The sequence below is a fragment of the Gossypium arboreum genome, chromosome 6 (assembly GCF_025698485.1).
Source record: "Gossypium arboreum isolate Shixiya-1 chromosome 6, ASM2569848v2, whole genome shotgun sequence".
NCBI lineage: Eukaryota > Viridiplantae > Streptophyta > Magnoliopsida > Malvales > Malvaceae > Gossypium > Gossypium arboreum.
The window spans coordinates 4,250,007-4,277,994 of record NC_069075.1 but is presented as its reverse complement, the minus strand read 5'-3'; the positions used below and the strand labels follow the sequence as shown (position 1 = coordinate 4,277,994).

General features: G+C 33.5%; 2 protein-coding genes across 5 annotated transcripts; one reads left to right on the top strand and one right to left on the bottom strand.

Moving 5' to 3' along the window:
- The first annotated feature begins 290 nt into the window (after nt 1–290).
- LOC108486388 (sodium/hydrogen exchanger 6-like) lies at nt 291–9,762 on the top strand. 2 transcript variants are annotated; one of them, XM_017790430.2, is made up of 23 exons: nt 291–644; nt 724–775; nt 901–960; nt 1,097–1,121; nt 1,217–1,302; nt 1,391–1,502; nt 2,435–2,497; nt 2,599–2,618; nt 2,700–2,797; nt 5,428–5,456; nt 5,547–5,578; nt 5,681–5,728; nt 5,831–5,891; nt 5,974–6,071; nt 6,185–6,260; nt 6,361–6,380; nt 6,511–6,608; nt 6,683–6,792; nt 7,663–7,746; nt 8,285–8,382; nt 8,486–8,568; nt 9,089–9,172; nt 9,285–9,762. In XM_017790430.2, exons 1-22 carry the CDS (start codon nt 476–478, stop codon nt 9,136–9,138), a joined length of 1,572 nt encoding a protein of 523 aa, XP_017645919.1. In that variant the 5' UTR covers nt 291–475; the 3' UTR covers nt 9,139–9,172; nt 9,285–9,762. The 2 variants fall into 2 exon arrangements, with proteins under 2 accessions (XP_017645919.1, XP_017645920.1); XM_017790431.2 differs by having other exon boundaries at nt 9,524–9,611.
- A 3,260-nt stretch (nt 9,763–13,022) lies between these two features.
- Nucleotides 13,023–27,742, bottom strand: LOC108486538 (histone-lysine N-methyltransferase ASHH3). Of its 3 annotated transcripts, none has more exons than XM_053029451.1 (14): nt 27,597–27,734; nt 27,089–27,150; nt 26,194–26,323; nt 25,899–26,010; nt 24,769–24,868; nt 24,331–24,409; nt 24,052–24,223; nt 23,883–23,963; nt 23,533–23,707; nt 22,489–22,507; nt 22,317–22,407; nt 14,418–14,466; nt 14,238–14,321; nt 13,023–13,273 (listed from the first exon to the last, which is right to left on the bottom strand). In XM_053029451.1, exons 2-13 carry the CDS (start codon nt 27,104–27,106, stop codon nt 14,250–14,252), a joined length of 1,098 nt encoding a protein of 365 aa, XP_052885411.1. In that variant the 5' UTR covers nt 27,107–27,150; nt 27,597–27,734; the 3' UTR covers nt 13,023–13,273; nt 14,238–14,249. The 3 variants fall into 3 exon arrangements, 2 of the variants coding, with proteins under 2 accessions (XP_052885411.1, XP_052885412.1); XR_008284011.1 differs by lacking the exon at nt 13,023–13,273 and adding an exon at nt 21,318–21,437 and having other exon boundaries at nt 14,239–14,321; nt 27,597–27,741; XM_053029452.1 differs by lacking the exon at nt 27,089–27,150 and having other exon boundaries at nt 27,597–27,742.
- Between the last annotated feature and the right edge of the window lie 246 nt (nt 27,743–27,988).

Below are 27,988 nucleotides of genomic sequence, written 5' to 3'. Positions count from 1 at the left end.
ACAATAAAATTTAGTATTATATCAATCAAAATTGCATATAATTGATGGAATACAATTAATGCTGTAATAAATTGTCCTTAATTGCTCACTTTCAAAATTGATAGGATGCTTCGATTTTTTTGAGAGGGACTCATTTGCTCAATATCAAAATTGAAAGGGACCGGGGAAGTGTTTTTACCTAATTTGTTGGATAAGTGATAAAAAAGAAAGTTAAGCATTATTAAGTGACCTGTAGGACAATTTACCCATTGGTTTATTTAATATATATTAAAAATAAAAAAACCTCGACTATCACATTTGGTCTTAATAAATTTATTGTCAACTAGGGTTAAAAAAGACAAATAAAAATTCAAGGAAAAAGACGTCGAAAAAGGTAACAACGGAAAAGAAAATTGCCGTCGCCGAGGCGGTCGTCGGAGGCGTTCTTTGATCGTTGATCCCCGTGAAGCGTCTTCGTTTTATCAAAATTGTGAGGATGGATAATTCAACGGCGGAGAAAGGGAGCCCGGGGCAAGAGCAGCAGGCTGCCGGAGTGGGGATTCTCCTTCAGATTATGATGCTTGTTCTTTCTTTCGTCGTTGGCCATGTTCTTCGCCGCCACAAATTCTACTACCTTCCCGAGGCCAGCGCTTCTTTGCTTATTGGTTAGTCTACTTCTTCCTGATTGTCTTTGTATATCGTCTTTCGATTCCTTAGTCAGAGAGATAATAGCGTTTCTATCAGGTTTGATTGTTGGTGGACTTGCTAACATCTCCGACACTGAAAGAAGCATCAGGTTTTCCATTTCTTTGTTTTTTCTTCTTGTTGTTATGATTAGTATTTCTTCTCAGTTTTCAATTTCAATCGTCTGTGATAAAATTGAGAAACCCTGATTTCATTTGGTGTTAATAACCTGGGCAGGGCGTGGTTCAATTTCCATGAGGAGTTCTTCTTCCTGTTTCTGCTACCTCCAATCATCTTATATCCTCGCATTTCTTAGACAATTGAAGATTTATTTCCTACCTACCTGATATTAACATTTCTGTCTGCACATTCTCTTATCTCTCAAGTTGGGTTTTGTAGCTAATTGTTTTCCTTAACTTACGCTTTCCGGCACTCAGTCAGGGTTTAGCCTATCACCTGTGAGTAGTAGTAACTCTCTTTCTATTACTTAGTGTTTTTTGCATATTGTTTTTTTTTCCTGTAATTCTCATCCCCTTTTCTCTCCTTTTGGCAGAAACCCTTCTTCTCTAACTTTGGAGCCATTGTCACATTTGCTATTTTTGGAACTTTTATAGCTTCAGTTGTTACTGGAGTTTTAGTGTGAGTATTTCTTTAGTACAGAAATATCTGTCTTTTTGTGCTGCAAGAGATCTCTTTTTCTCACCACTTTTTAATTCTCATGTTACAGGTATCTTGGTGGTCTTATGTACCTCATGTACAAACTCCCTTTTGTTGAATGCCTAATGTTTGGTGCTCTTATATCAGCAACCGACCCTGTTACTGTTCTTTCCATATTTCAGGTTTTGTTTTTTTACCATTTTGGGTACCTATTTTAGGAGGGTTAAGACTATATAAAAACATAATTATGCTATCAGTCATGGCATATACCTCCTTCAGCACCATATATTGAAAATCAGTGAAGAGTTATAGTAATTATTCAAATGATCCAAAAACAATAGTAACACTGACCTACTCAGTTGTGTGTGTGTGTGTGTTTTTTGTGATGTAGCTTAACTTGTATTCTCTTCATTGATGTATCACTATACCTCTTATTTTTGTTTTGGGAAAATTGATTTAATTTAACTTAGATTCCATGTAATTGCTGCTTTTGCATCTTACATTTTACCATTTGCTTTTGCTTCCCAAAAGACGGGTAAAAAGCAAAAGGGAACAGAGAAAGAAACTACATTATGAGTAAGAATGAATGAATAACTAACATGCAACACTACTATATCATAATTGTTTCTCAAAAGTATAACCATGCATTCTTATTCTCATAAAAAAGTGCAAATTCAGTTTTCAATTATTAACAAATATTAGTGTTTCTTTTGTATTAGTTAGTTTGTTCCTGCAAAAGGCAAGCATCAAAAGCAAAAACCAAATAGGAACTTAGCAATAATATAATTGCTGAGCAACTGTCCTTTTAGTTGGTAACCTATACTTTGTTACATACAAAAAGATCTTCAATATATTCTTATCCCCTAAACTCCCTTGCTTTTTAATTCATTGGCTGCTTAATTTTTGTAAATATGTATGGCAATTTTAGTTTTTCGAAGGGTTTTTGCTACTGTCTGTTTCATTACTTCCAACAAAACGTCAAGTTGTAGGTATAGTGGCTGTGAGATATCAAAATTCCTTTTTTCTCCCTTTTGCCCCTTGAGGATTTATAACACTAGTGTTTAAGTAGTAAACACGTGAGCTATGTGATCGATCTGTAATTTCTTAATTGTAGGAGCTTGGCACTGATATGAACCTTTATGCTTTGGTCTTTGGGGAATCCGTCTTAAATGATGCTGTAAGTTTTTGTAGCATTCGATTGATGGTTCATTGTTTCATGTTTCTAATATATTATGCTGCACGTGCACATTATTTACTGGGTGAAATGGTTCTTTGCAGATGGCAATATCTTTGTACAGGTAAGCTGAGTACTTGCATTTGTCCTTTGTAGTGGGAATTGTTAGTTCGGTTTCTAAATCATTTGTTGTTTCTATATGCAGAACAATGTCTGTTGTAAGAAGTAATGACCCGTCTGGGCAGAACTTCTTTATGGTGATTGTCAGGTTTCTTGAGACCTTTGTTGGCTCTATGTCTGCAGGTCTGTCTTAATCTTTGGTCTTGCTGGTACTTAGTGTAACTTTGTTATATATATATACACTCATTAATCTCTGTTACATCATAATCTATGTACTAAATAATTCCTTTTAAATGGAAAAATAAAATAAAAATTTGCTAAACTTCGTCTTGCAAGTGAATTCATGGTAAATGGCTGCCTTTTTTGCCATCTTTAATTTATCTCTAGTTTAGGTTTTTATGTCTTAGTTATCAGTATAGTATTAATTGTTTCAGAAGTGACCTAAACAATCATCGGTTTTTGTTGTTACAGTAGTCTCTATATATACATGCTAAAAATTCTAAAACTGGAAACTAACACAAAGCATGATATCTGGCCTGAAAAATGGGCACTAACATAAAATATACCGGTTACTTCTAAATATCTATACCAAACACTAGTTAAGTTACTTCTAAAATATCCCTACCAATCACCAATCAACACAAATTACTCCTACAGTATCTGTATGAAACCATAGTCAACATCCCTTGATTTCCACATTTGCAATGCAAAAACAAATAAAGACAACTCGACAAAAATCAAATAATGTAATAATTAGACACATGATTGATTAAAACAACATAAGGAAGGTCTGATACCACTCTGAAGGTGTTTGGTTGCAACATAGATTGAAATACAAAAATTTTTACTATATGATTCATGACAGAAATAAGCAAAATCTATGGCGCACGCTCCTCCTTGGACCGTCTTCTGTCATTTCAATCAATCCTACCAAAAAAAAAAAATCAGAATGCCCTCCTAATTGTAGTAGGAATTTTGAGATTTCTTGTTGATTTTGAACTCTTCAGGTTCTTGCACATTGAGCCCGATTGTCTCAAACCAAGACCATTCAAGTGTTTGCCTTTAAAAGTGATCCACACAGGTGGCTTGGGAAACCTTCACAAGGTTAGGATCATACTTGACCAATAGCTATACTAATAGCCTCGGTTTTCAGAAACCCTTAGCATCAATTGATCTCCCTTAATGGGTGAACTTTTCTACCTTCAAAGATGAGAAAGCAATCTTTTCTCTCCTATAGTAGTGTATGGCCGGAAAACAGAACAAAAGACAAAGCCAAGCTCTCTCTATGTGTGTAGCTAGACAAGGCTTTTAATGCTAGGTCGGGTGCAAATAAACTTTTGGTTTATTTGTGCTCAAGTCCTTGCATTGAATTGAGCAATTAAATTAAGTGTCAAAGAAGTCTTAATTACATCAATTACACCAAATCCTAGTTCTTTATGATCACCTTTGTTTGTGTGGCCAATTAGGTCCCTAACAAGGTAATAAACAAAATCAATTCGGCTAGAAATTTAATTATTGATCGTTTGTAGACTGCGAGCAGCATTTGGCAATGCATCATTGCCACCAAATGACAGGAGAGCTAAAGTGGTTTGACAAGCCTTTCAATATACAGTATCTCAGTGTAATTTGATCATATGACCAGATAAGGCAGCTACTGTATTAACCCTTAAGAGATAGTGCCTTGGCCTGAAACTTCTGGCTAACTTAAGCTAAGAACTAGAGATATACCCCTCTTAGTTGGGGCGATGAATGTTCTCTGGACCAGTCAAGATGTCTGTATGCTACTTGTCATGTCCAAAATCACTTTACTAAAGACATTCATTGTTGGACCAATTAATGATGTAATCAAAGGATGAAAGTTAGCAAACAAAATGAGTTAGTGTAACAGGTTAAATGATTATTTACACTATTGACAAAATAGTGTTTCTATAGACACTAATACGAAATAGCAATGGAACTCCTGTAGTGGATCACATTCAGCATACTTTGTCAACTAGTATACACCCACATATTACACTCCATGCTTCAACCCATTAGAATGGTTGCATGCACTATGCATGAAAGCTTAACATGTATCAGTCTTTGAGCATTGTAAATACTTGTCCTGATAATACTAAGGACATTTTAGAAACTTGGCTTTAATGCATAAAGATATCATAAATGTAGCTTGTTTACAATTTCTTAAAAAGACCAGTGGCTCTCATGGGCTTTATCTACATAAGTTATTTATAATGTTTAATAATTTTACTTATGGATAAATAATTACTTCAATTAACTTAAATCATAATCTTTAATATAGAAAATTGTGATTGGCTTGTAGTAGGGCTTATGCTAACACAGATCTTATATAAAATAGGATTTAAGTGCAAGAAACAAGAAAAGCCTTTTACATTCATCCTCCCATCTTTTGATAGATTGCTTTGTCAAAAATAAAGACTTAATTTGCTGGCCCCCTGTTTAAAACCTTCTAAAACTTGATTAAATCTAGTAACATAATTTTGAATTATATTAGTGAAGAATGAAGAGACTAAATATGCAGTAGGTAATATAGTTTTTCATCCCAACAGATGCCTGATGCCATGTACTGGTGAATGTTATCATTTTTCATTTTGGTTAGCAAGAAACCTAGAGAGTACGAACACACCTCATGGGAAAAATGGAAGACTGCGTAAAAAGAATGAAAGAAAATGCTTTATCTCAATTTGTCCATGCATTTATTTTCTGTTGCTCATCGATCTTTCTACCTGTTCAATATTTTTATGCACTTTTAATCACAATGACTAAGATAAGATGTTTTCCATGTTGTTATGCAGGGGTTGGAGTTGGATTTACTTCTGCTCTAATATCCTTCCTTGTCAGTCTTTTATATTTATACTCATGTCTTATATCATAAACTATATGTTGTGTACTTTTAACCCTTAACTCCTAGAACCTCTTTAAGTATGCTGGACTAGATATTGACAAGTAAGTACTGGATTGCAACCTTTTGGTTCCTTTATGGAGTGTATTTTGTTTCAAATATTTTGAAAATTCCTGACCATAACATCTCGTTATTATTTTTTGCAGTCTTCAAAACTTGGAGTGCTGTCTTTTTGTCCTTTTTCCTTACTTTTCGTAAGTAATTTTGTCAACTCTTTACGATCTTTGTTTTTCCCACATTTTTATCGTTAATGAATCCATCGGGCAGTTAATTATGAAAATATGTTGTGTTTCTAGGTACATGCTTGCGGAAGGTCTTGGTCTCTCTGGTATTGTCTCAATATTGTTCACAGGAATTGTAAGTTGAAGCTACAATGCTGATTGAGTAGTAGTACATCACATGTTGATGCAGCATGATGGACATTTTTTTTTTCTTTTAGGTGATGAAGCACTACACATTCTCAAATTTATCAGAAAATTCTCAGCGTTTTGTATCTGACTTTTTTCACTTAATATCATCATTGGCTGAGACATTCATGTAAGACATTTACATAAGGGAGTTATCTTTGTGTTATATGAACTGATTTAATTTATTGTCCATGCCATAACTTTTTCCATTGTGAAGCAAAATCATTTTGTGCAATTTTGCAGATTTATATACATGGGTTTCGATATTGCCATGGAAAAGCACAGCTGGTCGCATGTGGGATTTATCTTTTTCTCAATTGTATCCTCGTATTATAATGATTATTATGAACCTAGGTTTGGTGGCTGCATTAAATTATGGTCTCATGGTTGTTCCTTGACTTGCTTCATTATCATGTCAGTTATTTATTGCAATTGCCAGGTAAGAGCTATATATGATGATATTATGGACCTTCAAAACTAAAGATTTATGGATCTTTCAAAATTTAAATTATTTATTGTCAATGGACCTATATAGAGTAATTAATGAGGTTGTGTATTTAAATCTTTAGGGCTGTTAATGTCTTTTCTTGTGCGTATCTGATCAATTTGGTTCGTCCTGCACATCGGCAAATACCTTCGAAGCACCAAAAAGCACTTTGCTACAGTGGTAAGAAAAATCCGAGTTCCGTTGTAGTTGGATATATTCCTTTCCAGAAACTAAATTATTTTTTACTTGACTAGGACTTCGAGGAGCAATGGCTTTTGCCCTTGCCCTGCAATCTGTTCATGATCTTGAAGAAGGACACGGGCAGATTATATTCACTGCAACAACTGCCATAGTTGTTTTGACGGTATGGTAGAAAAGTCGTATCTTTAATTTAAGAATTTTGTTTTGAAATTTAGCTTTTCTAAGTGATATATTTGGTTATCCATTCAGTGCTCATTGCTTTTATGTGAAGGCAACGCTTATTTAGAAGTCTATGCAATACTATATCTTTTGAAATGTTCAGCTTCTCCTGGTAAAGAAAACTGAAAGCATTGATTCTGTAGTTCTGTGGTCCTTTTCCCTTCCAGTAACTTGGGAGAAGAAATTGACATTTAATATTGATACTGAACTGTATAAAGCTAATATTGGCACTAATTATGCTACCTTCACTATGCATCTAATTCTGAAGTGATAGTCACGACATTGTTGGTTAATCCTTGTGACGAGAGTAGTTAGGTTAATATGTTTGTATATTAGTGGTTTTGTTCTAAGTAAATATGGCTCTCAAATTCATGCTACTTCCAGCATGCATTATTGTTTCACTAGAAATTCAGTGACTTCTTCCTCTGCTTTGAAATCTTTATCCGATAACCCTCAAAATATTAATACTGTCTGAATCAGAATATAGTGAATTTGTTTGCATCATCATCATCATCATCTCTTAATAGTTACAGAGGCAGTTTGGTTTTGTTCTTTTATTTAAGTGTTTTTAGTTGACTCTTTAGCTTGCTTTAGTGATATACTATAGTTCACGAGCATGTTAACAGGTATGATCTTACCACTAGTTTGCAACTAGTGTTAAACTAACATAACACCTTGCAGGTGCAATGTTTTGTGGATGACTGCATCTTCTGTATTCGTACTCATTTCAAGAGTTATAAATATATCACAATCTTAATGTGGTAGTTGATTATTATCTTTTCACTAATTGGTTTTTCCCCCCTAAATGCGACAGGTGTTGTTAATTGGAGGTTCAACAGGTACAATGCTAGAAGCTCTGCAAGTTGTGGGGGATGGCCATGATGCCCACTTGGGAGAAGTAAGCTCCACAGAAACTATGCTATCTATTACTTAATTAGTATTCTACAATAAACTCCCACCTGTAGTAAATATGTTTTGTATATCTAGGGATGTGTGTGTGTGTGTGTTTCCCCTCTGTTTTGTATGTTTAGGAATGTGGTGTGTGTGTTTCTATGTACATGTTTTAATAATGTAGTCCAAAAGTCTGTGGAGAAATGATCCACCTCATAAAAGGCCCTTTAATCACGCTGGACCTTCTTCCAATTTTTTTGAAGCACTCGACTTCATGTTGGCAGTAGCCAGCATAACAAGAGGGGGAATTCAATATTTTATTTCAGAAAGTTGGAGACTTTGCTGCATTTTCCTTACCTGATTATTGCAGATTTTGTCTGAAGTGTTAGTTGATGAGAATCGAGTAAAAATGTTGAATAAGGAAACTGCTTCTGCCATCATGATGATGGCTGTGTTTTGTTGTGAATATTTAAAAAAAAAGGGAAATTGGTAAACAGTTGAGAGTGGATTTAGCATCAGTAATAGAAATCAATAATTTCATGCAGGGCTTTGAGGGTAATAATGGATATGTTCCTACATCTCGTGAGGAAGATGAAACAACAGGGAATAAGTTAAGGATGAAACTGAAAGAGTTCCACAGAAGGTAATACGTAGTTATTTTTACTTTCAATCGTGATCAGGGATCTATCAATTAATCATTTAGTTTCTTTTATTTATTTTATTTAAAACCATTTTATCACCTGCAGTGCGGCATCATTCTCTGAAATAGATAGGAATTACCTCACCCCATTCTTCACGAGCCAGAATGGAGATTCTGAAGATGAGGAGGGTAAAATTTCCTTTCCCTTTTCTTCTATGTGATATTGTAATTTATGCTTGATTTTATCTGGATGGTGGCTAAGTATAGTAACTGGACGAATGGTTTTAAATTAGTTGTTGCTGCTATGATTTTGTTCCCTTCTGTTTGTTTATTATAACATTTCTTTTTAATATTTTTATAGTAGCGAGTTAATTTGATTTTGAATTTAAACATTCCTAGTGGTAGTTATGTGGTTCGTCCTTTTCTTGACATTTTGGTATGGGCTATGCTAGCATGTATGTCAATATACTTACCATTAGCTTTTAAGATATAGATAAGTCGGTAACATCAACTCAGTTATCAAATTTTTAAAAGCTGTCAAGGTTGTCAAAAGTGCATGAATATAAGGTTCAAATCGTTGAGTGAATTATCATCAGATGATCCATGTCTTCTATATCATGCCTTTGCATTTTTGGGCTTAAACTTGACAGCTTCAGTTGTGTGCATTATTGTCTGTTTCGGTTAATCTAAGTTCTTGGAAATTTATCAGATGATCCAATGCCTAGTTCTAGAAGGGGAGTATACCACGGACATAGCTGATACTACAAAGACAAGCGGATGACAACACATACTGGTACACGGAACTAACTTTATAAATTTTTTACGATGCACTGCATGTCCTTGGAGGGTATTGCAGTAGTGTACATAATTAAAGATCACCTCATTTCTCTCGTCCTGCATTCTAGGGTGCTCTTGCTATGAAGATGACATCTATGGCATGCATTGTGTGTATAGTTGCCATTGTTTTTCATGATGTCGACAAAGGATTAGGATTATATAAACATGGTGTAATTGTTTCGCCAAGAAAATTAGGATGTTGGAGTTATGTAGGAGACAATGCATGTTTAATGTGTTCCAGTGATATACTTTTCTTTTTTCATAATTTAACAGTGATTCTTGTGTTGATGAAAAAATGGAATTACAGGAGAATACTTTGATTTCATTAATGGTGACTGTAACCGACTCGGTCTACGAGATCTGGTAGGAAATATTTTTCTTAGATGTAGAAACAAGCTGCTTGTTGTAGTTATCAATAATTTTAACATCATAGGCATTCATAACATTTGATTTGATTTATTGTCTTTGCTGTGTCTGTATGTTATGCATGAAACTCGCACACACACAAAAGCAAAAATAGAAGATTGTGAAAATAATTGCATGAAATGTATGATAATCGTGGGTTGTTTGATTCATTTATTTACCAAAATAAAGAAACCCATATATTCATGATTAATCATACAAGAGAAATATAAACATGCATTAATAATATCTTTCTATTAAATCAAATATGTAGATTATTTTAGATTAGTTTTGTAATGCTCTGTACAAAGATTTACGGATAAAAGAATCATGGATGCCATTGTATTAGGAGTCTATGTCCTTTTACCCAAAAATGGGTAGATTAGTTTTTGTACAATAGATTAAAGAGTAAATTGGTTTTTCTGTTAAATATTTTATCTATTTTTACTGTTAAAAATAGATTATTGTCAGCATGAGTAATACTTGGCATGTCAAGTGTCATTGTTTTGTTATTTTGTCAATCAAGTTAAATTTTAGGGGTGTAAAAAGATGAAATTTTTAGGAAAAAGGATTAATTTGTTTTTTAATCTAAAATATAAGAACTAATTTACTTATATTGAGTAGAAATCGATATAGTACTTTTACAGTTGCTTAACCTGATTGTTTACACTGTTAGCGGTTCCCGTCCTAGAAATTTTGCAATTTGATTTTAAACTTTCAAATGAATTTATAAAAATATAATAAATTATGCTTGGCGTCGTCTGATGTTTTTATTTTGACTATCTTTTGTGATTGGCCTTTTCATATTTATTTGATTTGATTTTTAATAAAAAAATTGTAATTTTGTACGATAAATTTGATAACAATTTTGGTTTTGAGTTTTATTAGTCTAATATCCTTATTAGCTCTTCAGTCAATTAAATAGATGTATTTAATATTAATTATGCTCCTAATATTTTCGTTATAAAAGTTAAATAGTTATAATATTTAAGATAAATTTTGCTTTTTATTTTTAAGGAAAAATATTTGGTACATGTTAGTTTTAGACTCCACAAAAAGGTGAGGGGTTTGTTAGTGTTTATAAGGGTATAGTAAAATATTAAAATAAATAAATATTTAAAAAAAAGAAGTTACATGACAATTTTTAAAAGTTAAGAATAAAAAATACATTGTTGGTGTATTAATGACTAATCCTATTTTTTAATGTATATAATTTTATATTTTTCTTTTGTAATATAAAATAAATTTATACATGTTTTAATTATTTTAAGACTATTTATTTTTAATAAAAAGGTCTCATTCAACTTTAATAATTTAAAGTGATTCTTTAATTTTGAGAAATTTATGTATTGTTTTAGTATAGTGATTTAAATTTGTACTTTTATACTCAAAATTTCTGGTCAAATCAAGTCTAGGGTGAATAGTAAAAATTTTAGTGATAAAATTCAATTTAGCCTATAAAACCTGAAGGATTTTGTTAATACTAATAAAATATTTTTATAATTTTAATATATTTCGTAATTAAATTGAAAAAGCATATATTTTGTAAGTCATAACATTTTGACTTTTACTTTGGATTGATATTAGTATGGTTTCTTAATTCGCGTTGAGTTAATTGTTTTGGATTAAATAGTTAAAATTTAAAAGTTACAATTTGTATTAAGTTTTTGAATTTTTGTACATTTGAAATTTAGTTTTTGATTTTTATTTTTAAGAATTTAGCTCTTGAAATAAAAATTTAGGTTCAATTGTAAACACCGTTGATATTCTAAAATTTTAAAAAAATTTACTCGATAATCATGTCACAATAAAGGCATTATGATGGGCTTGAATTTAACAAAAAAAATAATGATGTTAACAATTTTTAAATTTATGTTAATATTTTAATTAAAATAAAATATTTACACTAACTAATAATATTATAAATGTTTAAGTGCTGAATTATATAAAAAAATATTCAAGCATAAAGATCAAATTTAAATTTAAATTTAAATTTAAATATTTTATATAATTGAATTTAAATTTAATATAAATGTTATTATATGATGCATTTCAATTCATCTCTTTCACTTGTAGCACCCGTATTGGTTGAAGTAATGTTGATGGAACAATTCTTTTTCCATTGAATTCCCTTTCTTTTCGGTCCATGAAGACAAAATGTAACATAGGATTAGGATTGACACCATCAGTTAATCACAAAACAAAAGATTCACGGGATCATTAACTAATGTTAATCTAATACTAATAAAATAGGATACTAATCTGATACTAATAGAATAAAAAATAAAATAGAAAATATCAATATAATATAAAAAAATTGTCTTTTGTCTACTTTCCCTAATTTTGTTGTACTAATCGGTATTTAACTTTTGGGAAAAATAAAAATAAAAATCGGTGCATAACTAATGAATTTGAATGAGGTTAAATAATACATTATTTTAATCAAATATGGGTTGGCTCAATTTCATTTCTTTAAATGATGATGTGGCAAAAATGTATTATTTTGAATTAAAATTAATTATAATATATAGTAATATTAATAAAAATATTATTTTGATAATTTTTAATTAGTAAAATAAATTACTAGAATGGTTTATGAAATGATCTTGATGTTTAATAGAGGATGAATTTTTTTTTGGATTTGTAGAATATATTGACAAGTATGTCTAAAGATATGGTAACAACTACCTTAATTAAGCTTACGTATAACTAGTCTTAACATAGTTAAATATAACATATATCGTAATCAGGAGCCTTCTTTTATGGTCCAAATTAAAATAATAGCCACTCAAAGCTGTAAAAAAACCATTCACCTATTTTCAAACACTTTCTAATTTCGACTCTTCTCTTAAATTTATCTTGTTTAATTCAAATTTGATGCCAAAACAAGAAAAGAAATTATTTATTACCTAACGGCACGTTTAGTTAGGAGGAATGACCTTATTCAATTATGTATAATAATACAATGATTTGGTGGAAAGAATTGGTCACTTTCTATAATAACAATTCTTTAGTATCGCCAAAGAATAACTATTACATGCAGCACAAAAGAATAACTATTGCAGATGTATTTTCCTACATGCACCAAGACGGGGGAATGGTATGGCACATCTTCTAGTTACGAAAGGTATTCGCAGAGGAGAAACAAGCCTTCATTTGCAGATGTTCGCTGCTTGATAATGGCCCCTAAGATCTGGATTTTTCAAGGGACGAAGATGTTTTCTGATGGGCTCCTAATTATTTTGTTTCTGATGCTTCAACTTAAGCTATTGAACTCATCTTTCGGCTAGATTTTTTGTTTGTTTGTTTCTTTGGGGTTTTGATTTTATTTTTCTCCTTTATTATTGTATTGAGAACCATTCCTTATTAAATAAAAGTCAGCCAAAACACAGAGATTGCCTTAGTTGATCAAACCATCATGAATGGGTCCATACCATTAGTTGCTTTATTGACAAAACATAACATCCCTTCTCGGCCTTTTGATACAGCAAGATAGGAACACTTGAAAAGATGAGAAATGACAATGGTAAGTATCTCAATATGCAGAAAAAAGAAAAGCACTACAAGGACATTGCTCTGTAACAATGCAGTCAAATCCGGTCATTTTCTTGGTCTATCGGGCTTTTCGCTAGCATTTCTTCTTTAACGACAGTACCTGCGAGACAATCCGTTCCAGACACATAAATTTACAACAATCTATTAATCTAATAAGAGATATATCCAGATTCTGCCAAATACAATGTCACCTCACAACACGACACAACAAATTTTCAGCCAGGAATGAGATTTATAAGATTCTGTATAAACAGGATCAGGACCTATGACATCTAACAAATATAAGATTCTCACTATCTTTATTGAAAACAGGAAGACAAGAGCAGAGATTTAACTTTCTGAACCCATCATTTTTATGATGTTGAAACTTAACTTGATGGCAAGTAAACTGATTGTCTACAAACAGTTGTACAAATTCCTGTTTATTTCATGTGCTAAATTGGAACTGCAAGCAGTTAAAGGTATGATTATGGCAATGTAAGTGTTTAGCTGGCAGTTCTATGTGGTGTACTTGTTAGCGTATGCCTTCATAGTCAACCAGATTGACTATAGTATACATTATTTTATATTAATAGGCAATTCCTTATCAATAAGTTTGAGATTGTTGTTGTTGCACTAACAGTGTAAAGTGCTTGGAATGAAGATTGCAAAAAGAATTATAAGATTGTCATTGTTTACCAATTGTCACAAAACACTGTATAAAGGGTTTCCTAAGAGTCTTAGTGGCTGCCAAATTGTTTGGTGAAACTGTACACATTGAAGGAAACATTTTAACTAGCATTAATGTACCTCATAACTCAATCTCTCTTTTCGGAGATGTTCTCATTGTTTTATTTGGATCACCATTAGATGCTGGACGTGCATAGCTTACAGTTAGCTGTAACTATTGCTTTGTGGCTTGGTCGATACTCTACAAAGATCTAAGGAATAAATCCTACAGTTTGTAGTTATTGCTGATATCATATTAAACAGGATCGTAGTGAGATTCTTGCTCGGAAATTTGATTTCTATAATTTTTGTTTTGATCTTAATTCATGTTTATATAAATTCCCAACAATACTTACTTGAAATTGATCTTACAAAGTGATAAGCTCCCAATCCTCTTTCGACAAATCCAGAAATTCAACATCACCATCTTCAAACATGACCTGCGACCACATAAAAGCACTTGATTTGCATATCTTTATATTTTTAAAAATAAAATAATAATCATAATAAGAAAAGAAAAGAAAAGACTTTCTTACCAGGTGCTTTTTTGAATACTTGTCAAATCGTTTAATAATTCCAAAGTAACTGAAAATTTTCAGCCAGGAATGAGATTTGTAAGATTATGTATAAACAGGATCAGGACCTAGGACATCTAACAAATATAAAAGAGCAACAGAAGAAAACAATGAAACACGACAAAAATTATTCAGTCATTAATTCCTTATACACTCAACTAAAGAAGCAAAGTCCAAAAACTTAGCTAACTTAAGAATGAACTTAAGAACAATTCCAATGACTTCTTTTCTAAAACCCTATACCATATAGAGGAGCAATACAAAAGAAATGGACAGAACTACTGGATTTTGCTTTTACGCATCATACAACCCTAACATGAGGCTACATCAGAATCTAGAAGAATTAGTCCAAGTGATAATAGAACCATGCAAAAAACTCTTGTGCATGTTAGGTGAAGAGCCATGAGAACAAAAATTTAGTGAATCAAATTGCATTTACACTCCTTAACAAAATTGTGCTGTTGAAGGAAAAAACAGAACTTCTTGAAGTGGCTCAGCGGAATAATTCAAGAGAAGATAGGTGGGATTACCATATAAAGGAGCAAAGTCAAGAAAATTCATCTCCATCCAAGATCTTTACTGAGACCATTGGATTTCTATCTTATCCAAGTCAATCTAAGACCATTGACATTGAACCAAACCTGAAACCAGAAGATTTCAAAATCTGCAGCCTAAAACCTTTAGACACTGAACCAGACTTGGAACAAATAGATATCATCATCTCACAGCCTATACACAATCTTCCCAGGAGTCTATCTATACCTAATATAGAAACAGACTTTAAGTGTTATGGATATGTAAGAATAGGATAGTTTCACAATATGATTGATAAGGAAGTCGAGATTAGTTGCCTTTCCTTCATTTTGATTTAATGGTTTAGACTCGTCACAAGGAGCTTGAAACCTTAGGACTCGTTAGAGAGAGACGTAGATCTCTTTAGGGTTTTGATAAAAATTCTGCTTTCCTTTGTTTTATTCATTGTCTCTTTAAATAGAGATTGCTTACTACAACAATCAAGGAAATTCATTTCAAACTAAATAACGTACTACAGGAAACAACTATTTTAGGAGTCCTACCACATACCAATAACAACTTCTACTAAGTGTCCACAACAATACTCCCCTCTTGGAGAAAGAGTTTGTCCTCAAGCTCAAAGCCATGATAAACTTGGTGAAAGGAAGTGGAGAATGATTGGCATTTGTCTAGTGCTCACACATGCATCAATTGCAGTGAATAAACCTCTTTAAACTTCGCCAACATTAACAATTTTCAAAAATAACCCAACTAAGCTTCTTTGTCACCAATTCCCATAAGCATGTCTTTAGTAATAAATAACATCACATTTGTAACAATTCAAGAACTAATAAATGAGTCTCCATCATCTCAGATATCCATTTTACTAGGTAATCCAGCAAGTTTAGACTCATTACACTTTTCAGATATAAAATTGAAGTTCTCAGGATCAGGTTTAAAGGAAAGGACGGGTTGTTGGATATGAGTTTAGAAAGGATTAATGAATAAGATAAGGGAGTGCAGTTGGTTCTGATCGCTATCTCGTGATGGGTGTAGGAGAGATTGATGCATAGGATAATGAAGAGGGATAGGTAGAGATTGCTATGATTTGGTTTTGTTTAGTTAGAGGGTCTACCTTCATATTTACCATGAAGTTACCAAATTGGTTACCAGCAATCATGATATCCATTCCTTTTAGCATTTGATCGAACATTTGAGATGTGGACACTTAGTAGTTGTTTTTGGTATGTGGTAGGACTCCTAAAATAGAAGTATTGTTGTGGAAAAACCATTAATACTAAGTATTAGAGGCAATACTCGGCCCCTTTTTTTCTTTTTTTTTTTTGTTTCAACCTTTAAGTTATTGCTGAACTATTTGCTTTTTTGTCCGAAATAGAATAATTCCTGCATCTCTATCTCTGCATATCTCTTTATCATGCCTGAAATCTCCTTAGTATCCTCTATTAAAAAACAATCCTACTCTGATTGTATCAAAATGAATCACTGTAGGAATATTCTGTAAATATTTTAGGAATATTTTGTAGATATTTTTTTTATTAAAATCCCTTATTTTAAGGGATCATATCTCCTATTTAGTATCTTTCCTAACTTAGAGTTTCCTAAAGTAGTGTCATAGGTTGTATATAAAAACTCTGATTTATGTTCTATTTAGTATAAAAAATACTCTGATTTCTACATGGTATCAGCTTAGGTTACGATTTCTTTTTCAACCTAGACCATGTCCGAAACTCCTTCTCCTACTTCGGAGATTACTTCAAATCCAGAAAATTTTTCTAGTTCCGATGCTCCATCAGATTCATCTGGTCGACTATCACCGCCATCGATTGAATGGCAACAATTTTCTTGAATGGTCCCAATCGGTTAAGATTTTTCTCTTGGCGAGAAAGATTGGACTACGTTCTTGGTGAAATCAAGAAGCCTCTTGTGATGATGCTGGTTTTGCTAAGTGGATGCGTGACAATGGTCGTTTATGACTTGGCTCCTTCATTCCATGACCCCGAGTATAAGCGAAACTTTCTTCTTTACACCACAGCCGCTGAAATTTGGAGTGCAGTCCATGAAACCTACTCTAGCACGGATAACATTGCTGAATTATATCATGTTGAAGATCAAGCAGCCACTCTTAAACAAGGAACCATGCTCATTACTCTCTACTACAATACCCTTATCGCTCTTTGGCAACAATTAGATTTGTATGCACATTATGATTGGGTAGATCCAAGAGATGCTGCTCTTTATCAGCAAATTGTTACTCAACGAAGACTTTTCAATTTCTCCAAGGCTTAAATAAGAACACGGACGAGGTTCGCGGCGAGGTCTGGCTATTTCTCCTCTTCCTCCTTCGAGAGGCTTTCTATGGTCAAGAAGGAAGAAAGCCAAGGTGTGTGATGTTGTCGATGAACCATCTTCCACTTCGAAAGATCGCCTTCTCGACCCATCAATCATCTCCCTCTTCCAAACGGGGGAGACCTTGGTGTGATCATTGCAAAAAGCCCGGCCACTCTAAGGAGAAGTGTTGGAAGCTTCATGGTAAGCCTCAGGACTGGAAGTCCAAGCACTCTCAAGATAATAAATCAAGCCTTGTTGCCACCTCTCACACTAGTTTCACTAAAGAACAGATTGCTGAACTTCAAAACTATTTGGAAAGTTTCAAGGGTCTTGTGAGGGTAATCTGGTCATAAAAGATCCAGAAGGTAACCTTTCTTCTCCTGCATTTTTCTCCTCCCAGTTGACTCCTAATTGGATCCTCGATTCTGGTGCTACGGATCATATGACTGGTAACAAGGCATTGTTTCACAATTTTTCCATACCTTTGGTAAAGTCACAAAACAGTGATGGTACCTTGTGCAAAATAGAGGACATGGCATCGTTATTCTCAATGAACAGATTGCACTTAAAATGTTCTCTTTGTACCAAATCATGCGTGCAATCTCATCTCTGTTAGTAAATTGTCCACAGACTTGCACCGCTCTGTAATTTTTAATGATCGTGATTGTACTTTGCGAGCAATCGAACTCAAGAAGATGATTGGTAAGGCCACTTGCATAATGGTCTCTACATCCTCCCTACCTCTCCTAAAATCGAGATCTCCAAGTCATTTACCGCTTTAGGAAAAGTTGATATTGTTATGTTATGGCACTTTCGTTTAGGCCATCCTAGTTTCCAATACCTTGCAAAATTGTTTCTGCTCTATTCATTAATAAAAGGCCTAATTCTTTTTCTTGCAAAGTTTGCTCTCTTGCCAAACATACTAAATCATCTTATTTTCCTTCTACATACAAGCCTTCTTACCCTTTTGCTTTGATCCATAGTGATATTTGGGGCCCTTCTCGGGTGAAGAATGCTGATAATTGTAAGTGGTTTATCACTTTTATTGATGATCATGAGGGATAACTTGGACTTATTTGCTGAAAGATAAATCTGAAACTGCTAGTGTTTTTGTGCAATTTTATAACATGGTTCTCACTCAATTTGGGTCTAAAATCCAGCTCTTTAAATCTGATAATGGCAGTGAATTTTTTGCTAGGTCTTTAGGTGATTTTTTTAAGGAAAAAGGCATAGTTCAGATTAGTTCTTGTGTTGGAACCCCACAAAGAAAGCGGCATTGCCGAAAGAAAAAATAGGCACCTTCTTGAAGTTACTCGTTCTCTTCTATTTACCACTAATGTTCCTAAATATTTGTGGGGGGAAGCCTTATTAACTGCCACATATTTAATCAACCGGATGCCTAGTAAGGTTTTAAAATTTCAAACGCCTCAATCTATATTTTTGCAGCACTTTCCTCATTTTAAGCCTATCTCCTCCATTCTGCCACTTAAAATTTTTGGCTGCACTGTTTTTATCCAAAATATTGCTCCTAATAAGTCCAAGTTAGATCCTAAGTCTTTAAAATGTGTATTGGTTGGGTATTCTTCACTTAAGAAGGGTTATAAATGCTATCATCCTCCTTCTAAACGATTTTTCACCACTATGGATATAACATTTAATGAGCAGGATTCCTATTTCACTCAGGCTGAAATTCAGGGGGAAACATGGAGTGATTTTCAGCCACAACAGGTATCTCCTCCTAATCTTCATTCTCAACCTTCAGAATTGCCATCTTGTTCGCCATTACCTGCAGATCTGTCACCTGTGAATGCTCCCATTGATTCTCCTATAGTACCTATGACTAATTCACCTATACCCACTTTAAACACTCTTCCGAAAATACACCTACTCCAATTGATGATCTTCAAAAACACCACCACCCAAACAACTTCGTGTCTACACAAGAAAAAGAAGACATATCCACGAGACTGTTTTGTAATCTGATTCTTGCCGAGAATTGGATTTGGGTCCATTGCGAAATGGAAGAAGAAATCAAGAAGTCCACTACTCTAGATGACTTTCCTATTGCTATTAGAAAAGGGGTTAGACAAAGGCACCAAGCATCCTATTGAAAAATTTATTGGTTATAATTCATTGATGCCGTCTTTTCAAGCATTTACAGCAACTTTGGATAAAGAACAGTTCCCACAAGCATAGTGAAGCTCTAAAGGATCCAAAATGGAGAAGGTCATTGAAGAGGAAATTTGTGCACTAGAGAAAATGCTACTTGGACCATTACGGACCTTCCTCAAGGAAAAAAGGTCATCGGTGTAAATGGATCTTTGCTGTAAAGTATAACTCCAATGGCGGATCCAACGATACAAAGCTAGACTAGTGGCGAGAGGTTTCACGCAAACATATGGGATAGACTTCACAGAAACTTTTGCACCTATGGCAAAGCTTAACACTATTCGAGTACTCCTAAGTTTGGCTGTAAATTGCGATTGGAAATTACACCAACTTGATGTAAAAAACGCATTTCTTAATGGCAAGCTTGAGGAAGAAGTCTATATGCAATTGCCACTTGGCTCAAAGTCTATTGAAGGTAGCAACAAGGTTTGCAAGCTCAACAAGTCTCTATACGGGTTAAAACAATCACCCGAGCTTGGTTTGAGAGGTTCGCTAAAGTCATTCTTCAAAATGGCTACAAGCAGGTCCCTTGCCGATCATACGCTTTTCATCAAGGTAACTTCTACAAATAAGAAAGCTATCCTAATTGTGTATGTGGATGACATCATTCTTACTAGAGATGATGAGGAAGAGATTAGCAATTTGAAGAAGTTGTTAAACAGGGAATTCGAAACCAAGGACTTGGGAAAGCTAAGGTATTTCCTAGGAATGGAGGTGGCAAGATCAAAAGAAGGACTTGTGATCAACCGGAGAAAGTATGTACTTGATTTACTCAAAGAACTGGTTTTCTTGGTCGTAAGTTTACTGATACACCAATGGAGGCAAACTTGAGATTCAATAAAGAAGATGAGTCCTTAGTAGACAGAGAGAAATTTCAAAGGTTAGTTGGGAAACTAATCTACTTATCCTTGACAAGGCCGATATAGCTTTTCCGTAAATGTGATAAGTCAACACATGACTAATCCTCTTGAAGAGCATATGGCGTGAGAAAATAGAATTCTCAAGTACTTGAAGAAAACTCCGGACACGGCTTAATGTTTAAGAAGACACAAGATGAATCATTAAGATTTTTACAGACTCTAGTTGGGTGGAGATCTCACTGAAAGAAGATCCACTAGTGGGTCTTGCACTTTTGTTTGGGGTAACCTTACAACTTGGAGAAGTAAGAAACAATCTGTTGTTTCAAGAAGTAGTGCTGAAGTGAATTTAGAGCACTAGCTTTGGGGATATCTGAAGAATTTGGCTACTTAAATTACTAAAAGAACTTGGCACAAATCAGAGGATCATTTTGAAGTTTTGTGATAATCAATCGCCATTCAGATTGCCAAGAACCCAGTTCAACATGACCGAACAAAGCATGTTGAAATTGATAGGCATTTTATTGTCGATCAAGTCAACAAAAAGACAACCACTCTTTCTTACATTCCTTCGAAGGACATTGCGACATTCTTACCAAGGCTTTGCCAAAACACGTGTTCAATAAATTCCTATTCAAGCCGGGATTATACAATGTATATTCTCCACTTGAGGGGAGTGTAGGAATATTCGTAAATATTTTAGGAATATTTTGTAGATATTTTTTATTAAAATCCCTTATTTTAAGGGATCATATCTCCTATTTAGTATCTTTCCTAACTTAGAGTTTCCTAAAGTAGTGTCATAGGTTGTATATAAAAACTCTGATTTATGTTCTATTTAGTATAAAAAATACTCTGATTTCTACAATCACATTTTGTCCAAATCACCACCATTTGACTCCATGAGGGAAACCTTCCATATCAGCTGCAATCTATCTAGATGTATATCCAAGGAAGAGGGAAAATGGGATACCTTAACAGTGAGACTTAAGCTCCCAAGAAGATGGACCCAACATATGCTATCTGGGAGAAAATTCCACTGGTCATGGCACCATGGATGAAAAGATAAGTGCGAATCAAATGTGTTATTCCACTGCAAAGAAATTCAAGGTTAATGTGGTTGAGATGTATTCTGATCTCAACAACTATTTCCAAATTTATGATTTACTAGAAAAGATTGGAGGGGCTCGACAAGAAGAAGGTAGTCTAACCTAGTACTTCAATGTTCTTAAGGGTTTGGCAGGATTTAGATTTGTTTAATTATTATGAATGGAAAAACCTTGATGACTATCATAAGCAAACTGAGGAAAGTGATAGAAATTTCAAAACTTCAGCAAGATTAATGTTGAGTTTGATGAAACAAAAGGGAGGATACTTGATAGGAAGCCGCTTCCTCCTATTGGAAAAGTTCTTTTTAGAAGCACAGAGGGAAGAGACCTTATGTCGTGTTATGTTGAGAGAAAAAAAGGAACAATCAGCTAGTTTGAAACCACCACCACAATGGCTTCCCGGGATCACACAAAATAGATTGATAATCAGGATGCAAATTGGTCATCCTACAACAACGAATGGAGGCTTGAAGAAAAATCGTGGGTGTGGTGTGATTATTGCAATAAACCATGCCGTACTTAATAAACCTGCTGCAAACTTCATGGAAACCAGAAAACTTGAAGGGCAAACTGTAAATATTTAGTTTCCTAAGGTAGCAGATTCTAACTCTGATCTAGTTTCCCACTATCTTCTTTCTAAGCCAACAAGTAACTTCTTTATGTACCCTATTGAATTCCTCACTTGAAACATATGGAAGTGAATTTCCCTTCTCTACACAATTGACTGAAGTTCTTCAAAGCAAATTTGGTTTCATTATGATATTATCACTAATTTTGAAAAAAGAAATCAATCATAAGTACACATCATTTAACAACAACTAAACCTAACACAATATTCGAAAAGTCAAAATTTTCATATTTACCTATCATTTATTGGACGAGATATTTTTATCACTTCACCAATGCAACACCGAAAACGTAACTGTCGTTGATTATAATCATGCTGAGAAGTTCCTGAAATTTAAGTGCCAGCTTCAAACATTTTATCCCAGTAAAATATTAATATAAAGAGAGCATAAAGAATAATTCACTTACCGACAGGCAAACCTCCATTCTGGTTAATCCAAAAAAATAGAAAAAGGGACGATTAGTTCAAGTTTTTTCCAAAGTCTACAATATGCATATGACACCCAAATAAGTGATTCAATGAATGCTCAAAACTACAACGCATAACCAAAAAGAATAAAACAACTTAGTCAAAATCAAATAACAATGGGTCATAATGTATACATCATGGATGTGAAAAGCCAAAAATTACAAAAGAATCCAAGGAACTTGGAGGGAGAGGGAGAGAGCTAAGGAGTGAATAGATCAGTAAAGGGAAAAAGCTTCTAAGGTTCTTCTTCGGAATAAAGAGCTCTGGTATATCAATTTATAGTATTATAGAAACTCCAAGAGATGATACTGCCCTTCCTGAAAGAGGTATATAAACTAACTGAAATTTCAAAAAAAATAAAATAAACTGAGCTGGACTCTGAAAATAAATGCATCCATAGATCTACAGTGTTGTAACATAAGAGGAACTATTAATACACTAGTTATTCCTAAATCAAGAAAGATTTTAGTTCCTGGGATTTTCAATTATTACAGGAAAAATAGCATACAAAATTTATTTTTACGTCAAGAGCAAAAATAGACACAACACAGAAGTTGTAACTTTATTCTAGTGAATAATGTTTGCCAGGCACAATCAGAAAATCTTTAACAGCTGATATACAATAGTCTTTGTCAAATATGCAATAAAGACAACGTAAAAGTAAGATCTTATGCAGTTCTTTTTTCTCTTTTAAAAAACAAAACTTTCTAAAGTCGACAAACAAAAAGCATTTTGTAAGAATCACCTTTTTCACAATACAACACAACCATACGTACTAACCTAGAAAACACCATTCCAAGTTATTGCATTTTCTACAACAGCACAAATGCAACTGAAACTGACAATACCAGCAAGCAATTAAAACTGGCTGTGACCAAATTGCAGGAGATAGAATTAAATCATAACCACAAAGTAAATAGAAAAGGCATTTTTAAATCACATCTTTTATTCTTGATAGTGTCAAAAAGCCTCTTAGCACATACTTCTTTTCCAAATAGCACAGCTTTTAATGTTGGAGAGGACACTGCCACTTGGCATGCTACTAGCTTTAATGTAGCATCTGATGACATCTTCGACTTGCTAGGTTTGACCCCAAGTTTTTGCCTGCAGCCAGCGGCACCACAGTGACAATCTTGATCTGCACCAAATTGAACAAACCTGCTAAATTTGTTAGATTGTACAAAGACTACAAATGTCAAAGGAACCAATACCAGTGGCTTCAGCATTTTATATGGTAAAGGGTCGATTTAAAACTTCAGATTTTATTATCAGTGCATGAAATGCAACAAATATATTTCTATTCACAGGTAGAGAGTCAGGCAAGCACTCATACTGATAATCATAGGTCAGATGCTCCCCCTTTTTTATATCTCGCATTGCAAATATGCCAATCCTTGTTTCACCATCAATTATCCTGAGAAAGGTAAAATAAACAAAAGAGTGTAAGAACAGCATATCACTTGATATCAATGCAAGTGTACTAATATGGGTAGGTAGAGAACCATTTCTGCATCTCAGTATTGGGGCAGCAACTATGGTTTATATATCTGGATTTGTTCCCCTTGTATGTGGCATCAATTACCATATCACGATTGATTTCACATAAGTAGAAATTGGTTTCTCCACGATGCTTCATGTTCCAAAGCCTCTCCTCACATGTTTTGTCATCAATAACTACATTGACAAAATACTATTTAAAAATTTACAAGCATGTTCGAGAGAAAAAAATGATGTTTAGAATAGGGATAGCAACTGCAGTGGATAGAGCAAGAGTTACATACCTTCCCCGACATATTCTATTACAAACTCTCCATGCTTGATATCTTCATCAGCTACAATGCCCTCTCCACATTTCTCGGTCTACAAATATTATCCCATTTAACTTCAAAATTTCAAAGTGTACAAACAACAAACGACAATTGAGAGTGACCGGTTTCCAACAAAATGCACAAATTGTCTCTTGGCACATGGACACAAGAACATTTGTTAACAGTGTCATGCAAACAAATCCATGTTATATTCTTCCCCCAAAAATCGATTAAATAGGCAAGGTTAGCTGTTATTTTGGAAGACATTGGCCCCTTCCAGTATACAGATCTTAAAAGGTTTCAGCAATAAAGAAAAGAATATTTATTCCCTTTAGACATGGTTCTGATAAAAGCTTCAGCAAAACACAGATTCAATCAAGACAACAGAAAAAAAAAAAAATCAAACTATACCTTAATCAATTTCAGTTTTTTGACAGGTCTGTGTTGGAATGGTTTATTGAGGCATGAACTCCCACAGCTGCAGCCAGAAGAGCAACTAGACAGTAGCATCCTGCATGAAGCAACAAAGTTACATACACAACTCCATACTATTTCTACAGAGTAAGAAGATACGTCATAATATATGCATAACGAATTACCAAATGGCATGTTATGCCTAAGCCCACAAAATATTATATTTGGTTCATGAAGGTAACAGCGACAGCGAGTTCTCAAACAGTATTAATTTCAATGAAAATGCCTGATTATTTTCTCTTTTTCTTGTTCGTTCATCGTAAATCTCAATTCTCTGCTGGTACAGTAGATTAGGCTGATGTCCATAACACCAAAAAAAGAGAGTTATCTACACCCCCCCCCCCCAAAAAAAAAAAAAGTTATCTACATACTAAATATTTATAAGCTAGGTTTACTTGAACTCGTGTGAATGTTGGATATAGGTATGTATCCTAAGATAGATATGTTTGATTTTCCCAAGTTTTTCCAGTATTTGGAGGATCCTTTAAGGGAAATATCCCCATACCCATGTTCAGAAATGTGTCAGCACAAGTGTCAAACTCAGGTCCAAGCAAGGTAGTTTATAAGAACCATATACTTTCAAAATCCTATCAATGGATGCTACTGCCAAAAAAACCCATCACTTCCCAAACACCTATCTAGCTGCTGCAAAAAATTCCAGCAATCTTGACCATGCAATGTGATACTATGATAACACTTGTATGTACCAAGATGATAAAACATGAGCAGAAATTTCCCCAAACTCAACCCACTAAAAATCCATAAAGCTAGGTTAATCAGACCTCCCACATGGTATAATGTAAAATAAAAGAATATAAGTAAAGATAAAGCCATCTTCTAACAACAATTATTTTGATGCAATAGTCATGTGCTGATATGGGGTTCTAATCTAACTGTAACATACCATTGAAGAATCAAGATGAAATTCACTTCAAAAAATTTCTGATAAATCAAAGTAATGTGAAAGCAAACCAGAAAAATGTAATATGTTTATGCTTTAAAATCCAAAAACAATCATTTATAATGTAGTTCAATCATGAATTCTGATAAACTGAGACAAATCTTACCCACAGTGGCAATCTCTGCCACACACAGAAGAACCAGGTGATGATGGTGTGCAAGAACAGAAAATTCCATCATCCTCCAGGCGCCTTTTAATCCTCTTTGTGAGATATATGTCTTAAGTTGTTAAACCAACAAAATAAAAAACAAACTGACATTTAAGCTCAAAGTAAAGTCATACCTCTTAGAAAAACAAGATGAAAAGTACAAGATAAAGGTTGTAGTGCATGAAATGGGCCATTTAATGATAAACATAAATTGTGGAGGAAGAACAATTACAAACTTATGTGACAAGGATACTGCGCCTTATAACGGTGTATGGCGTGTCTTTCCACTTATTAAAGCAATCTGGCAGTTCAAACTCAACCGGATGTCCAATTTGCTTCATCAACTTGTTGAATGCATAACCAATGTGACTGCAATCAGAACCCTGGTAAAGGGGAAAATCCAATAAGAAAATTCAACATATCTTGAAAAAATTCTACAGAATAGAATAACCAAAAACCAGATCACAAGCTTTCTTGACATTTTACCAAAAAACTATATAAGAAACAGGAAGGTCAACGAGAAAGTCTAAAGGTTAATAAACATATCCATACTTATATAAAAGATTAAAAACCTTAATACAAGTTAGTACAACAAAAGGTTTTAATAAACAATCAATTTAATTGCATAAAAATCCAACAGAAAATTAGATATCACAGTAGAAAATGTACAGAACCACAATGTAATGACTAAGATTAATACAAGTAAACGTTGTAACTCTTACACAGCCAGGTAAGTTCTTCTTAACAATGACAAGAAAAAACAAAAAGGGCATCTAATCGAAGCACTTTCGATATCGCAAATCCCAAGAAAAACTGTAAAAAGTAAATCCACTAAAGTTTAAAACAAAAAATCAGAACCATTAGAGCAGGAAAAAGAAGAGAGATTTTTTAATAACATATATCTCAGACACCATAGGAATCACATTCAAAATATTCTATTGCATTATAAAAACACTGACTACTATATATTCAACAAGAGAAATATTCTTCTAAAGAAACAAAATTATTCAATGTAGACAAAATCTCATAGCACACACCTCAAAAATTTTAACAAACAAAAAGAAAAACAATTAAAAGAAAAAGAAAAAGAAAATCCTGAACTACTAGAATTAAAGAAACCTATAGCAGGCAGAAAAATGTAAAGCAACCTTCTTTGTAGCAGGCATGGCCTCAAGTATTATAACCACAAAGAATATCTGACAACAATTGCCTACACCAAACCAACATGGAAATCAGTATTTACAATTCCCACAACAAGTTGGGTTAATTTTATATGAAATATTTTCCCTGCAAAAATCTAGCTTTTTGGACTTGTAAAACAACAAATCCAAACGAAATGACTTTAGTTTAAATTACGGCACTCTCCGCCATTCAGCCAATAGTGCTTTTTAAACATATACAAGTAAAGAAAAACAAACTGAATGAACAAGATAGGGAATGACAAAGCCCATGAGCAAAATAATGCAAAAAATAAAAATTCAGATAATAGTTGAAACAGAACTAACGGTTCTAGGAGAAACTTGGAGAAGCCCAGATACAGATTTATACACTTAAGGTAGCCAAATTTTTCAATGGCAGCAAAAATGAAAAAAAAAATATGTATATATATACGGAAAAAGGAACTGAAATCTTGTAGAAAGAGAAGAGGTGGCTCACTTCTCGGCCGTGGATAAGCAGACGGAGAAACAACGAAAATGAAGCACAGATTCAAAAGAGACGATTTAGGAGCAAAAGTTTTATATTTATTTATTCATTATTTGCGTTATTAATAATATCAAATTGCAAGAAGGAAAGAAAGGTTAAAGTATCAAGAAGATCCTTGTATTATACATATTGTTTCACTTTAGTTCTTATACTGTTAAAAGAGTCTAAATTATAATAGAAATATTTACAGTATAAAAAGTATATCGATTGCAGTTTAATTTCAAACAAAAGATTTTGTTTTAACTTTGTTAAAAAGTAAATGATATTTTTTAGAATAGTAAATGTTAATTTTATTTTAATTTGATTCTTTTTAATGGTATAGACACTAAATTAATCTATTTAAT

Coding starts and splice junctions, on each gene's coding strand:
- LOC108486388 (XM_017790430.2), top strand. CDS start 476: ATGGATAATTCAACGGCGGAGAAAGGGAGCCCGGGGCAAGAGCAGCAG. Junction 5,579..5,680: donor GCTGGACTAGATATTGACAA/GTAAGTACTGGA, acceptor TATTTTTTGCAG/TCTTCAAAACTTGGAGTGCT. Junction 6,793..7,662: donor CTGCCATAGTTGTTTTGACG/GTATGGTAGAAA, acceptor TAAATGCGACAG/GTGTTGTTAATTGGAGGTTC.
- LOC108486538 (XM_053029451.1), bottom strand. Junction 24,869..25,898: donor GGCAGAGATTGCCACTGTGG/GTAAGATTTGTC, acceptor TGCTTCATGCAG/GATGCTACTGTCTAGTTGCT. Junction 14,467..22,316: donor TCTCGTCCAATAAATGATAG/GTAAATATGAAA, acceptor GAAAATTTTCAG/TTACTTTGGAATTATTAAAC.